The sequence below is a fragment of the Entelurus aequoreus genome, linkage group LG13, assembly GCF_033978785.1.
Source record: "Entelurus aequoreus isolate RoL-2023_Sb linkage group LG13, RoL_Eaeq_v1.1, whole genome shotgun sequence".
Taxonomy (NCBI): domain Eukaryota; kingdom Metazoa; phylum Chordata; class Actinopteri; order Syngnathiformes; family Syngnathidae; genus Entelurus; species Entelurus aequoreus.
The window spans coordinates 12,725,911-12,741,619 of NC_084743.1; the positions used below are offsets into that span (position 1 = coordinate 12,725,911).

A 15,709-nucleotide genomic window follows, 5' to 3' on the forward strand; every position below is an offset into this window, starting at 1 on the left:
CCAGTGAGAGCAGATATTGTACAGTAAGTGATTGTTTTATGGACTGGACTCACACTATTATGTTAGATCCACTATGGACTGGACTCTCACACTATTATGTTAGATCCACTATGGACTGGACTCTAACTATTATGTTAGATCCACTATGGACTGGACTCTCACTATTATGTTAGATCCACTATGGACTGGACTCTCACTATTATGTTAGATCCACTATGGACTGGACTCTCACTATTATGTTAGATCCACTATGGACTGGACTCTCACACTATTATGTTAGATCCACTATGGACTGGACTCTCTCACTATTATGTTAGATCCACTATGGACTGGACTCTCACACTATTATGTTAGATCCACTATGGACTGGACTCTCTCACTATTATGTTAGATCCACTATGGACTGGACTCTCACTATTATGTTAGATCCACTATGGACTGGACTCTCACTATTATGTTAGATCCACTATGGACTGGACTCACACTATTATGTTAGATCCACTATGGACTGGACTCTCACTATTATGTTAGATCCACTATGGACTGGACTCTCACTATTATGTTAGATCTACTATGGACTGGACTCTCACTCTATTATGTTAGATCCACTATGGACTGGACTCTCACTATTATGTTAGATCCACTATGGACTGGACTCTCACTATTATGTTAGATCTACTATGGACTGGACTCTCACACTATTATGTTAGATCCACTATGGACTGGACTCTCACTATTATGTTAGATCCACTATGGACTGGACTCTCACACTATTATGTTAGATCCACTATGGACTGGACTCTCACTATTATGTTAGATCCACTATGGACTGGACTCTCACTATTATGTTAGATCTACTATGGACTGGACTCTCACTCTATTATGTTAGATCCACTATGGACTGGACTCTCACTATTATGTTAGATCCACTATGGACTGGACTCTCACTATTATGTTAGATCTACTATGGACTGGACTCTCACACTATTATGTTAGATCCACTATGGACTGGACTCTCACTATTATGTTAGATCCACTATGGACTGGACTCTCACTATTATGTTAGATCCACTATGGACTGGACTCTCACACTATTCTGTTAGATCCACTATGGACTGGACTCTCACACTATTATGTTAGATCCACTATGGACTGGACTCTCACACTATTATGTTAGATCCACTATGGACTGGACACTCACTATTATGTTAGATCCACTATGGACTGGACTCTCTCACTATTATGTTAGATCCACTATGGACTGGACTCTCACTATTATGTTAGATCCACTATGGACTGGACTCTCACTATTATGTTAGATCCACTATGGACTGGACTCTCACACTGCTCACTGCTCCCCTCACCTCCCAGGGGGTGATCAAGGGTGATGGGTAAAATGCAGAGAATAATTTCGCCACACCTAGTGTGTGTGTGTCAATCATCGGTACTTGAACTTAAATAGTCATGAAAATAAAGAAAATGCATTGAAAATGAGAAGATGTGTCCAAACTTGTACTGTATGTGTTCTTGTCTCGCATAAGGATGGTGAATGACTCCCTTGAAAGATGCACCTTGGTTTGAGTACACTTCTTTTCTTCTCCTCCTTCATGCTTCCATTCTGCCACAACAACAAAAAAAGAGGAGTGGTCTGACTTCTCCCTGATTAGCGCTCCGGGCTAAAGTGCTTTAATTGAACTTCTTGTTTTTGAGTCCGGCGCTTGTGCTTATGCAAATTATGAGTGGCACAAAAGATGCCGTCAGGACGGGTGCTGGTGTCCGTCCTCCACATGAGAGCCGGAGAAGGGGAGTGAGGAGGGGGGATGAAGGGGATCAGAGGATAGGACTGCAAAGGACTGATAACGCCGTTTCTTTAATGAACAGCTTGACCCCATCAACAGAGGTCAACGGTGGATTTCCAAATCCCCTTCTTCCACTTCCTGTCTGTGTCACCTGCCATGTTATCGGCGCTGTCCATCAGTGTCCGGGACCCCACAGACTTCACGCCGTCAAAGCCCAGACTGGCAACCTGTGGCTGCCAGCACCTCTCATCTGGCCACCCCCTTATGTTAAACCTCCACAGAGTGCCATGACACTTTGTCCTTTGCACCTCACACTGCTTTAAAGGGAACTACACTACAATCATTAGGAGAGACGAGGGTTGTACGGTATACCAATATTAGTATAGTACCACCATACAATGTGTCCGTCACATCCTCATGTGTCATGTCTTTTTATTTTTTCGGACTATAATGTGCAATAATGTTATATGTGTATATCAGACCTGGGCATTCTGCGGCCCGCGGGCCACATCCGGCCCTTTGTGCGTCCCTGTCCGGCCCGCGTGAGGCCAATTATAAATTACAAAATAAATTTTAAAAAGTATCTATATCGAGTGTGCAATACAACGGTGCTGCTTTTGTTTTGAAAATCGTTATTTGTATTACTTCCGTGTGGACGTGTGCGTGATTGTGAGCGAATGTGAACAGCTGCAATCGCAAATTACAAAATAAAGTTCAAAAAACATCTATGTCGTGCGCGCAATACAACTGTGCTGCTTTTATTTTGAAAAGTATTATTTATGGGCGTGTGTCCGCGTGTAACCTGCGAGTGAAGGTGCACATGCAGCGACAAGTGATGCACGCTTTACACCCGAGACGCTAAAAAGAGAAAAGTTGATGAGGAATGGCGTGTTTCCAACAAGACATGGACTGCCAAGCAACGTTCCCTCTAAGGTGCGCGCCTGCGCAATTGCGCACTGCTCAAGCGTCCGCTGCGCGCAGCAAATATATGCCGCGCACCAAATCAAATCCCATCTGAATTCTAAACAAAATAAATATATTTATTCTATGTAATTTTGCAATGCAACTTTGAGTGACAGTGACAACAAGCGGCCCTAACGGTGTTCGTCAACACCGTTCAATTGAACACCGTTCAATTATTGTAACGTCTATCGAGATGCTTCGAGGACAGGAATTATATCAATCACTTTATTGAGCAAAACTGTTTATATTCGGACATAACCACACCAAAAACATGAATAAAACACTTCTATCTGGAAAAACTAGTCATTTTCTGCCGTACAAACCAGGCCAAAAGCAACTTGTCATCTGTCACCAACACGCATAGCACTAAACCACTGGTGCGTTTATGGCCACACAAAAAGTCGGACAACTCAAACACCACACAAAGTTACACTATGACTCCTCAGTCATATGTGTGCTTATTTTACTGTCATTTATTATTCATGTTTATTTATTTATATTAGTCATGGAATGCTGTTACACACACTATGTTGAAGTATTACTATTATTATTAATTATTATTATTATTATTATTTATCTTACGGTATATATCAAAAATAATATTGAGCAAAATTTAATTGAAATATTGTGGATGTGGCCCTCCAGCAGTGCTCGGGTTGCTCATGCGGCCCCCGGTAAAAATTAATTGCCCACCCCTGGTGTATATGTATATATATGCATATTAAGATTAAAGATTAAAGTACCAATGATTGTCACACACGTATGGATATATGCATGTGTGTGGAAATATACATATACATAAATACATCAGTGTTTTCCACACATTCATTTATTTGTGGCGGCCCGCCACGAAAGAATTACGTCCGCCACAAATGGATTTTTTTATTTTATTTTTTTTGTCCTGTCCAGCTTCTCAGGAAAATCATATAGTTGATGTAGATGCCCATATAGGCTGTTCAGATTTACTTTACAAAAGAGAAGTGTAGGATACTTCTCTTGTTGCCTTATTTGTATTTGACCACTACTGTTTTCTGTTTATTTGTTACTGACTGTGGCAGGACACCTCTGCCTCTGTTTCACTTTATGTTGCTGGTAAATAATATGGTTGTAGTAGTAGTAGGCTAAAGTTAAATGATTTAGTATGCACTAATTAAAGGGGCAGAGCTTTAAGAGACATTTTAGCTTTTATATTTTATAAGATATATTTTTTGTAAGAACCATCCATCCATCCATTTTCTACCGCTTATCCCTTTTGGGGTCGCGGGGGTGCTGGAGCCTATCTCAGCTACAATCGGGCGGAAGGCGGGTTACACCCTGGACAAGTCGCCACCTCATCGCAGGGCCAACACAGATAGACTTAATAAATTAATTAATAAATATATTTCAGTGAACAACTTATTGTTTTAAACAAAACTGTTATTATTAATTAGTAAATATACATTTTTTGAGCCTTTTTAGAGAAAATCATATCATTGTAGTAAATTATGCAAATTACTGCATGTCATGGTGACCACGCCCATAGCCACGCCCCCATCTCCACAGGTATCATGGCAGTTTATGGGAAACACTGTACATATCTTCTGTTTTTTTTTACTATTTATATTACTAAATTATTGTGTATGCACCTTGAGGGATCTGCTCCAATTTCGTTGTTCTTTGAACCTGTAATGACAAATAAAACTCTATTCTATTCTATTCTACTAATGAATCATATTCAGTACTATACCGCCTCCAAAAAAATACCGATCCGCCACCCCTCCTGTCATCACATCATGACATTGCTGGTTTCACGAGCAGAGGAGCACGTTTGGCAGCACACACACACACAGAGTACTTACAAGCAGACACAGTGTGTAGACAGAAAAGGGAGAACTGACGCATTGTGGCCTAAAAAGTAAAGATAAAGGGGAAGTTATAACACTAAAACACCCTCAGGAAGAGGCGCTTTAAGACATCACTAATCCTCGCCTCCATGGCGGCAAATAAAGTGAGTTTCTTACAAGTATCATTATCACTGCAGGACGAGGAATAGCTAAACATGCTTCACGACACACCGTAGGAGGATACGATAGCTAACCGCTAACAGCAAGCTAGCACCCTGAATGTAAACAAATGCCACGGGTGGATCTACACCTGACATCCACTGTAATGATACCAAGTACAAGAGCGTATCTAGTCGATACTACTATGATTACTACTATTGATATTTTCTATCGTCACAAAATCTTTCTTGCTTTTTCTAAATTCATATTATGTTTATAAACTCAGGAAATACGTCCCTGGACTTTGAATATGACCAATGTATGATCCTATAACTACTTGGTATCGAATCGATACATACATTTGTGGTATCATCCAAAACTAATGTAAAGTATCAAAGAAGAGAAGAATAAGTGATTATTACATTTTAACAGAAGTGTAGATAGAACATGTTAAAAGAGAAAGTAAGCAGATATTAACAGTAAATGAACAAGTGGATTAATAATCCATTTTTACAGCTTGTCCCTCATAATGTTGACAAAATAATAGGTGTATAAATGACACAATATGTTACTGCATACGTCAGCAGACTAATTAGGAGTCTTTGTTTGTTTACTTACTACTAAAAGACAAGTTGTTTAAGTTGTTCACTATTTTATTTAAGGACTAAATTGCAATAATAAAAATATTTTTCATGTAAAGTAAGATTTTTTGTTCAAATAAAGCCAATAATGACATTTTTTTGTGGTCCCCTTTATTTAGAAAAGTATCAAAATACATTTTGGTACCAGTACCGGTACTAAAATATTGGTATCGGGACAACCCCAAGCTTGTACAACAACACGAAACGCGTTTGAGTGAAAAACATGATCATATTACAGTATCTGTAAAGTATTATTTCATGTTTTCTTTGTACACAGCTAGCCAGACAGTGTATGTACTGTAGTTGTACTAACACACATGACGTGCTGCGTGTATCATGATCAATATAAAGTGTGACTCACTCCATGGACAGTTGTGTGTTTGGTCCAGCTGGCCGGGGATGTTTTTTTTCCGGTTTATTTGGGTAAGCACTCCATTTATGTCGAAGTAGCTCGTCTCCGAATTCCACATTTTTGCAGCTTCCAGTGACTTTCACCTCACTCTCTCGGCTTCCGTCTGCTCCAAAGTTTCACCCTCTTCTTTGTGCTCGCTTCTATAAGCAGCAGTTCATCCTCCTTATGTTCAGCTTCAAAAATAAAAGGTTGTGAATCCTCCTTTGTCCAAAAATAGTCGTCTTCTTTTTGTGTTATAAAGTGTGCCATGATTAGAACACACTTGTGTTTGATTCCGGAAGTAGGAACACAAAGTTGTTGCCAGAAGTCAGACGTGCGTTGCTATGGAAACAAAATCAATGCACGGAAGAAATAAATCCCAGAAAAGATTAAAATTATGAAAATACGGTAAATATTGTACATATTGTTATGAAGGTGTCTGTTACTACATTATATATATACTTGTGGTGTGTATATTGTACATATTACATATAGTTATGAAGGTGTCTGTTACTACATTATATATATACTTGCCGTGTGTATATTGTACATATTACATATTGTTATGAAGGTGTCTGTTACTACATTATATACATACTTACAGTGTGTATATTGTACATATTACATATTGTTATGAAGGTGTCTGTTACTAAATTATATATATACTTGCAGCGTGTATATTGTACATATTACATATTGTTATGAAGGTGTCTGTTACTACATTATATATATACTTGCAGTGTGTATATTGTACATACTACATATTGTTATGAAGGTGTCTGCTACTACATTATATATATACCTGCAGTGTGTATATTGTACATATTACATATTGTTATGAAGGTGTCTGTTACTACATTATATATATATATACTTACAGTGTGTATATTGTACATATTACATATTGTTATGAAGGTGTCTGTTACTACATTATATATATATATACAGTATATATATATATACTTGCAGTGTGTATATTGTACATATTACATATTGTTATGAAGGTGTCTGCTACTACATTATATACATATACAGTATATATATATATATATATATATATATATACTTGCAGTGTGTATATTGTACATATTACATATTGTTATGAAGGTGTCTGTTACTACATTATATACATATACAGTATATATATATATATATACTTGCAGTGTGTATATTGTACATATTACATATTGTTATGAAGGTGTCTGTTACTGCATTATATATATATATATATATATATATATATATATATATATATATATATATATATATATATATATATATATATATATATATATATATATATATATATATATATATATATATATATATATATTTATATATATATATATATATATATATATATACAGTGGGGCAAAAAAGTATTTAGTCAGCCACCCATTGATTGTCAATGGGTGGCTGACTAAATACTTTTTTGCCCCACTGTATATATATATATATATATATATATATATATATATATATATATATATATATATATATATATATATATATATATATATATATATATATATATATATATATATATATATATATATATATATATATATATATATATATATATATATAATCAGAATGATCAAGCAGCTAAAATGCACCAAAATGTGTTTTGCATTTCCCTGTCTAGTTTGTAATGGATTTAAATGGGTGTAATTCTAATTTATTTTATGGTGCATGGACATTTTTTTTTAAATACCCACAAATTGTGTTATATTGTGCTACTTGTGACCATGTCTGTTGGCATTTTGTATTGGGTATTTTATTTAATTTGTTTGCACCATGACTAGGGAAGGTTGTTTGCATTGGGTCATATAAGTAAAAGCAAACAATGCAATGGATTTAAATGGGTGTAATTCTGATTTATTTTATAGTGCATGGGCGTTTGTTTATAATATCCACAAATTGTGTTACATTGTGCTAATCGTGACCATGTCTGCCTGCTCAGTGGCCTAGTGGTTAGAGTGTCCGCCCTGAGATCGGGAGGTTGTGAGTTCAAACCCCGGCCGAGTCATACCAAAGACTATAAAAAGGGCACCCATTACCTCCCCGCTTGGCACTCAGCATCAAGGGTTGGAATTGGGGGTTAAATCACCAAAAATGATTCCCGGGTGCAGCCACCGTTGCTGCTCACTGTTCCCCTCACCTCCCAGGGGGTGATCAAGGGTGATGGGTGAAATGCAGAGAATAATTTCGCCACACCTTGTGACAATCATTGGTACTTCAACTTTAACATTTTGTGTTGGTTAATTATTATTTTTTTACCATGACTAGGGAAGGTGTGTGCATTGGGTCATATAAGTGAATGCAAAAAATTTAATTGGATTTAAATGGGTGTAATTCTGATTTATTTAATGGTGCATGGATGTTTTTTTTAAATATCCACAAATTGTGTTATAGTGTGATTTTTGGGACCATGTATGTTGGCATTTTGTGGTTTTTTTTGTTTGTTTTTTGTTTTTTTGTTTTTTTTTTGCACCATGACTAGGGAAGGTTGTTTGCATTAGTTCATATAATTAAAAGCACATTTAAATGGGTGTAATTCTGATTTATGTTACAGTGCATGGACATTTGTTTATAATATCCACAAATTGTGTTATATTGTGCTACTTGTGACCATGTCTGTTGTTGTTTTTTGCACCATGACTAGGGAAGGTTGTTTGCACTGGGTCATATAAGTAAATGCAAACAATGTAATGGATTTAAATGGGTGTAATTCTGATTTATTTTACAGTGCATGGGCGTTTGTTTATAATATCCACAAATTGTGTTATACTTGTGACCATGTCTGTTGGTTAAATTTATTTTTTTTGCACCATGACTGGGGAAGGTTGTTTGCATTGGGTCATATAATTAAAAGCAAATTTAAATGGGTGTAATTCTGATTTATGTTACAGTGCATGGACGTTTGTTTATAATATCCACAAATTGTGTTATATTGTGCTACTTGTGACCATGTCTGTTGGCATTTTGTGTTGGGTATTTTATTTAATTTTTTGCACCATGACTAGGGAAGGTTGTTTGCACTGGGTCATATAAGTAAATGCAAACAATGTAATGGATTTAAATGGGTGTAATTCTGATTTATTTTACAGTGCATGGACGTTTGTTTATAATATCCACAAATTGTGTTATACTTGTGACCATGTCTGTTGGTTAATTTATTTTTCTTTTTTGCACCATGACTAGGGAAGGTTGTTTGCACTGGGTCATATAAGTAAAAGCAAACAATGTAATGGATTTAAATGGGTGTAATTCTGATTTATTTTACAGTGCATGGACGTTTGTTTATAATATCCACAAATTGTATTATACTTGTGACCATGTCTGTTGGTTAATGTCTTTTTTTTTTTTTTGCACCATGACTAGGGAAGGTTGTTTGCATTGGGTCATATAAGTAAATGCTGCACTTGGTTTCATTCAAAGCATGATAGGTGGTCATAAATAAGGCGCAGCATACAAATCTCGCAGGTTGTAGTATAGACACCCCTGATTTAGACCTTTAAAGATTGCATTTTTCAAACAAGTGACAAGTGACCAGTCTTATTGGACACTTTTGGAGTCTCTAACATGAAATATCGAGCACGTTGCTAAAAATATTGTTTTGCATTCAGGTTTTTGCTAACGTTTCCATGTGAATTATGCAAATTAGCGTCCCCCTCCCCAAGCCATTGGCAAGATAGTGTAATAAGACTGCACTCCTGTTGAAACAATAGAAGTGTCAATACAGTTGGTGGGTGTGCACTTAGCAGGGGATTTATTATCTTTAATCCGGCACTGTAAGCACAAAACTAAATTGGATCCGTTGAAGTTCATCCATCAGTGTTGTGTTTTACAGGTGTCAGTGGTACATCAAGGCCAAGATGACCTCCGAGGATAAGAGGAGGACCAGTTATCAGAATGGACACGGTGAGAGACCTTATTTGCACCTCATTTATTGACATTTCGGGAAATGTAACGGTTTTATCAAGTACAGCCCATGCAGAACCGCAATTTACGAACTTAATTCACCTTGAATTAAAAAGTTTGTATAGTGAAGCAAATTTCTCCATAAGAAACAATGTGAATATGAATAATTGGTTGGCAAAATTCCATATTTTAGTGAAGGTGTGAACACCATTTAAAGTGATAATCAGTACAAACATAAGAAGGTGATGGATCAACTTTCTATTTAGTAACAAGCCAAAACAACAACAACACCAAGCTGAACTGTCCTCTGTAAACGCTGCTCTGTGATATTATCATTCAAATTAAGACAGAACATCGGTACTGTCCCGATACCGATTCCCAGATACCAGGAATTGGGGGGATTGATATTGTAGTCCCGAGTTTGGATTGACTAGTAGGATAAAGATAAGACATTTTCAATTGTAGGAAAGAAAGCAGAAGAGTGAAATACCAAACAGCTCGACATTCACAAACACAACGTGGCGGAATCCTCCGTGCGGTTCCGGCGAGTTCCACAGTTTGTTTTGTATCTGGCGGCTTTACTAGGATGTGGTCTTTATGCAGACACACGCCAACATCAGCACTCGGGAATAAGGACCAAGTGAAAGAAAAAATACAATAAAAACACGGCTGGCTGTCGCAGAAAGTTTCACTTTGTCTCCCTAGCGCTACAACTGTGGTGCGTTCAAGGACTGTCCAATTAACTGCAAAGGGGATTTCGCCCAGGGCGCCATTGGAGCCGCTGATTAGCATTTTCGGATATTTATCTGCAAAATTTGACTGATTTGATACATGTTTACATCAAAGATGCTAACCAGTGGTCAATACGAGCTAAGCTAGCGAAACAAAACACTTAGCTTTGTGTTCAATCAATCAATCAATCAATCAATGTTTACTTACATAGCCCTAAATCAGGAGTGTCTCAAAGGGCTGCACAAGCCACAACGACATCCTCGGCTCAGATCCCACATCAGGGCAAGGAAAAACTCAACCCAATGGGACAATGAGAAACCTTGGAGAGGACCGCAGATGTGTGGACAACCCCTGGGCGACCAGTGCAATGGACGTCGAGTGGATCTAGCATAATATTATGAGAATCTAGTCCATAGTGGATCTAACATAATATTATGAGAATCTAGTCCATAGTGAATCTAACATAATATTATGAGAATCTAGTCCATAGTGAATCTAACATAATATTATGAGAATCTAGTCCATAGTGGATCTAACATAACAGTGAGTCTAGTCCATAGTGGATCTAGCATAATATTGTGAGAATGTAGTCCATAGTGGATCTAACATAATATTATGAGAATCTAGTCCATAGTGGATCTAACATAACAGTGAGTCTAGTCCATAGTGGATCTAACATAATATTATGAGAATCTAGTCCATAGTGGATCTAACATAACAGTGAGTCTAGTCCATAGTGGATCTAGCATAATATTGTGAGAATCTAGTCCATAGTGGATCTAACATAATAGTGAGAGTCCAGTCCATAGTGGATCTAACATAATAATGAAAGTCCAGTCCATAGTGGATCTAACATAATAGTGAGAGTCTAGTCCATAGTGGATCTAACATAATATTATGAGAATCTAGTCCATAGTGGATCTAACATAACAGTGAGTTTAGTCCATAGTGGATCTAGCATAATATTGTGAGAATCTAGTCCATAGTGGATCTAACATAATAGTGAGAGTCTAGTCCATAGTGGATCTAACATAATAGTGAGAGTCTAGTCCATAGTGGATCTAACATAATAGTGAGAGTGCAGTCCATAGTGGATCTAACATAATAGTGAGAGTCCAGTCCATAGTGGATCTAACATAATAGTGAGAGTCCAGTTCATAGTGGATCCAACATAATAGTGAGAGTCCAGTTCATAGTGGGTCTAACATAATAGTGAGAGTCCAGTCCATAGTGGATCTAACATAATAGTGAGAGTCCAGTCCATAGTGGATCTAACATAATAGTGTGAGAGTCCAGTCCATAGTGGATCTAACATAATAGTGTGAGAGTCCAGTCCATAGTGGATCTAACATAATAGTGTGAGAGTCCAGTCCATAGTGGATCTAACATAATAGTGTGAGAGTCCAGTTCATAGTGGATCTAACATAATAGTGAGAGTCCAGTCCATAGTGGATCTAACATAATAGTGAGAGTCCAGTCCATAGTGGATCTAACATAATAGTGTGAGAGTCCAGTCCATAGTGGATCTAACATAATAGTGTGAGAGTCCAGTTCATAGTGGATCTAACATAATAGTGAGAGTCCAGTCCATAGTGGATCTAACATAATAGTGTGAGAGTCCAGTCCATAGTGGATCTAACATAATAGTGAGAGTCCAGTTCATAGTGGATCTAACATAATAGTGAGAGTCCAGTCCATAGTGGATCTAACATAATAGTGAGAGTCCAGTCCATAGTGGATCCAACATAATAGTGAGAGTCCAGTCCATAGTGGATCTAACATAATAGTGAGAGTCCAGTCCATAGTGGATCTAACATAATAGTGAGAGTCCAGTCCATAGTGGGTCTAACATAATAGTGAGAGTCCAGTTCATATTGGATCTAACATAATAGTGAGAGTCCAGTCTATAGTGGATCTAACATAATATTGTGAGAGTCCAGTCCATAGTGGATCTAACATAATAGTGTGAGAGTCCAGTCCATAGTGGATCTAACATAATAGTGTGAGAGTTCAGTCCATAGTGGATCTAACATAATAGTGAGAGTCCAGTCCATAGTGGATCTAACATAATATTATGACAGTCCAGTCCATAGTGGATCTAACATAATAGTGTGAGAGTCCAGTCCATAGTGGATCTAACATAATAGTGTGAGAGTCCAGTCCATAGTGGATCTAACATAATAGTGAGAGTCCAGTCCATAGTCGATCCAACATAATATTATGAGAGTCCAGTCCATAGTGGATCTAACATAATAGTGTGAGAGTCCAGTCCATAGTGGATCTAACATAATAGTGAGAGTCCAGTCCATAGTCGATCCAACATAATATTATGAGAGTCCAGTCCATAGTGGATCTAACATAATATTATGAGAGTCCAGTCCATAGTGGATCCAACATAATATTATGAGAGTCCAGTCCACTATAGGTGATCAAAACAATTTAGTGTAACATCTAATAAAACATTCATAATGAATTAGTTTTATATTTACAAAATATCTTTTTTGAATATTTATTGTCCCAATGATAATTTTAAAAAAAAAACTAGAATAGACAAAATGCTAAAATTGAGACCAAGCTGCAAAATCAACGGCAAAGAATAAGTAAACGGCTCTTAAAATGAGGGAACTTTCTAGAAATAGAATGTCAAATCTTGGCAAGTGGCAATGAATGTGTTGATGCGTCAGAGAGTTGTTGTTGTTGTTGTGATATTGTACCCATCACACGTGTCTGACAAGGATCGCACTTTTTTCCCCCACTACCACACAATTTCTACTTTTAATTAGAAGATTTTAATTACCTTTTTCTAAATGACAATCATCTCTTTGACTGATTCCGCCCTTCAACTTCATCCACGTGTTAAAAGAGCTTTTTGTCTTTTTTACGTGTTCTTGTGTCCTTTAAACGGAGTAGTTCCTTTTCCCGGGATCAAGACCTATGTGGACCCTGACACGTACGAGGACCCTGCCCAGGCCGTCCATGAGTTTACCAAGGAGATTGACCCGTCTCGGATCCGGATCGAGAGGGTGATTGGAGCCGGTATGCGCACACACACACACACACACACACACACACACACACACACACACACACACACACACACATTCTTGTATTTCTTACCTTCTTGAGACCTCCGAAAAATGCCTACCTCTTTAGGACCACCCTTTCTAGATATATAAATATTTGTATTTACAACATTAATAATATATACAAACTATGCAAATATAAAAAAGGTACGCTTTTAGTTCATTATTATATTTTAATTTGTGTTTGTAATTGTTTTTTAATCTTCATTATTTACTTCAGGTTATTACAGTATGTCTCTATATACATATTGGTTTTTAAATTAATGTTGGCCAAAAGGGGCACACTTGTTATTACATATGTTGACCAGAGGGGGAGCACTTTTAAAAGCGACACACAGTCAATTTGAAAAATCCCTCCTTTTTGGGACCACCCTAATTTTGACAGGTTTCACCAGCAGGGGTGCAAATGAGACATTCTATATTAGATGCAATGTCCTAAGTTGTTCACACCTCCTCATATGGAAGCTACTTTTCCTTATTGATGTCTCAATGAGGGTTGAAATACAAGAACATGCACACACACACACATTTGTGTATTTCTTACCTTCTTGAGACCTCCAAAAAATGCCTACCTCTTTAGAACCACCCTTTCCAGATATATAAATATTTGTAAATACAACATTAATAATATATACAAACTATGCAAATATAAAAAAGGTAAGCTTTTAGTTAATTATTATTTTTTTATTTTGTGTTCGTAATTGTTTTTTAATCTTCATTATTTACTTCGTTATTACAGTATGTCTCTATATACATATTTATATGTTATTTTTTTGTAATTAATGTTGGCCAAAGGGGGCACATTTCAATGTCTTACACACACTTGTTATTTCATATGTTGACCAGAGGGGGAGCACTTTTAAAACCGACACACAGTCAATTTGAAAAATCCCTCCTTTTTGGGACCACCCTCATTTTGACAGGTTTCACCAGCAGGGGGTGCTAATGAGACATTCTCTATTAGATGCAATGATTTTCTGTATTGGGACCATGATTTATTATATTATATTATTATTATTATTATCTAATTTGTTCACACCTCCTCATATGGAAGCTACTTTTCCTTGTTGATGTCTCAAGAAGGATAGAAATACAATAACAAACACACACACACACACACACACACACACACATTCTTGTATTTCTTACCTTCTTGAGACCTCAGAAAAATGCCTACCTCTTTAGGACCAGCCTTTCTAAATATATAAAGATGTGTATTTACAACATTAATAATATATACAAACTATGCAAATATAAAAAATGTAAGCTTTTAGTTAATTTAGTTAGTTTGTTTTTTTAATTTTTGTTTGTAATTGGTTTTTAATTGTCATTGTTTACTTCAAGTTATTACAGTATGTCTATATATTTGATTTTTTTTTTTTAATTAATTTTGGCCAAAGGGGGTGCATACCAATTTCCTACACACATTTGTTATTTCATATGTTGAGCAGAGGGGGAGCACTTCAAATTTTCACACACACTTGTTATTTCATATGTTGACCAGAGGGGGAAGCACTTCAAATTTTCACACACACTTGTTATTTCATATGTTGACCAGAGGGGGAGCACTTTTAAAAGCGACACAAGGTCAATTTGAAAAATCCCTCCTTTTTGGGACCACCCTCATTTTCATATATTTCACCACTAGGGGTGCAAATGAGACATTCTCTATTAGATGCAATGTTATTGGGAGCATGACTTATGTCATCACTTGTTCACACCTCCTCATATGGAAGCTACTTCTCCTTGTTGATGTCTCAAGAAGGTCCCAAAAAGGAGGGATTTTTCAAATTGACTGTTTGTCGGTTTTAAAAGTGCTCCCCCTCTGGTAAACATATGAAATAACAAGTGTGTGTACAAATTTGAAGTGCTCCCCCTCTGGCCAACATATGTAATAACAAGTGTGTGTAGGAAATTGGAATGCGCCCCCTTTGGCCAAAACTATTTATTTAAAAAAAATCCAATATAGAGACATACTGTAATAACTTGAAGTAAACAATGAAGATTAAAAACCAATAACAAACAAAAAATACAAAAAAAACTAACTAAAAAAATAAATTACAAACAAAAAATACAAAAAAAAAACCTAAATTAACTAAAAGCTTACCTTTTTTATATTTGCATAGTATGTATATATTATTAATGTTGTAAATACAAACCTTTATATATCTAGAAAAGGTGATCCTAAAGAGGT

General features: G+C 36.5%; 1 protein-coding gene across 1 annotated transcript in view; it reads left to right on the top strand.

The window, feature by feature from the left end:
* The window catches only part of epha6 (eph receptor A6), a 391,998-nt gene that overhangs the window by 333,682 nt on the left and 42,607 nt on the right, over positions 1-15,709 (top strand). Inside the window, 2 exon segments of the mRNA XM_062067464.1 lie at positions 9,630-9,700; positions 13,343-13,468. Coding sequence (XP_061923448.1) covers positions 9,630-9,700; positions 13,343-13,468 — 197 coding nt within the window.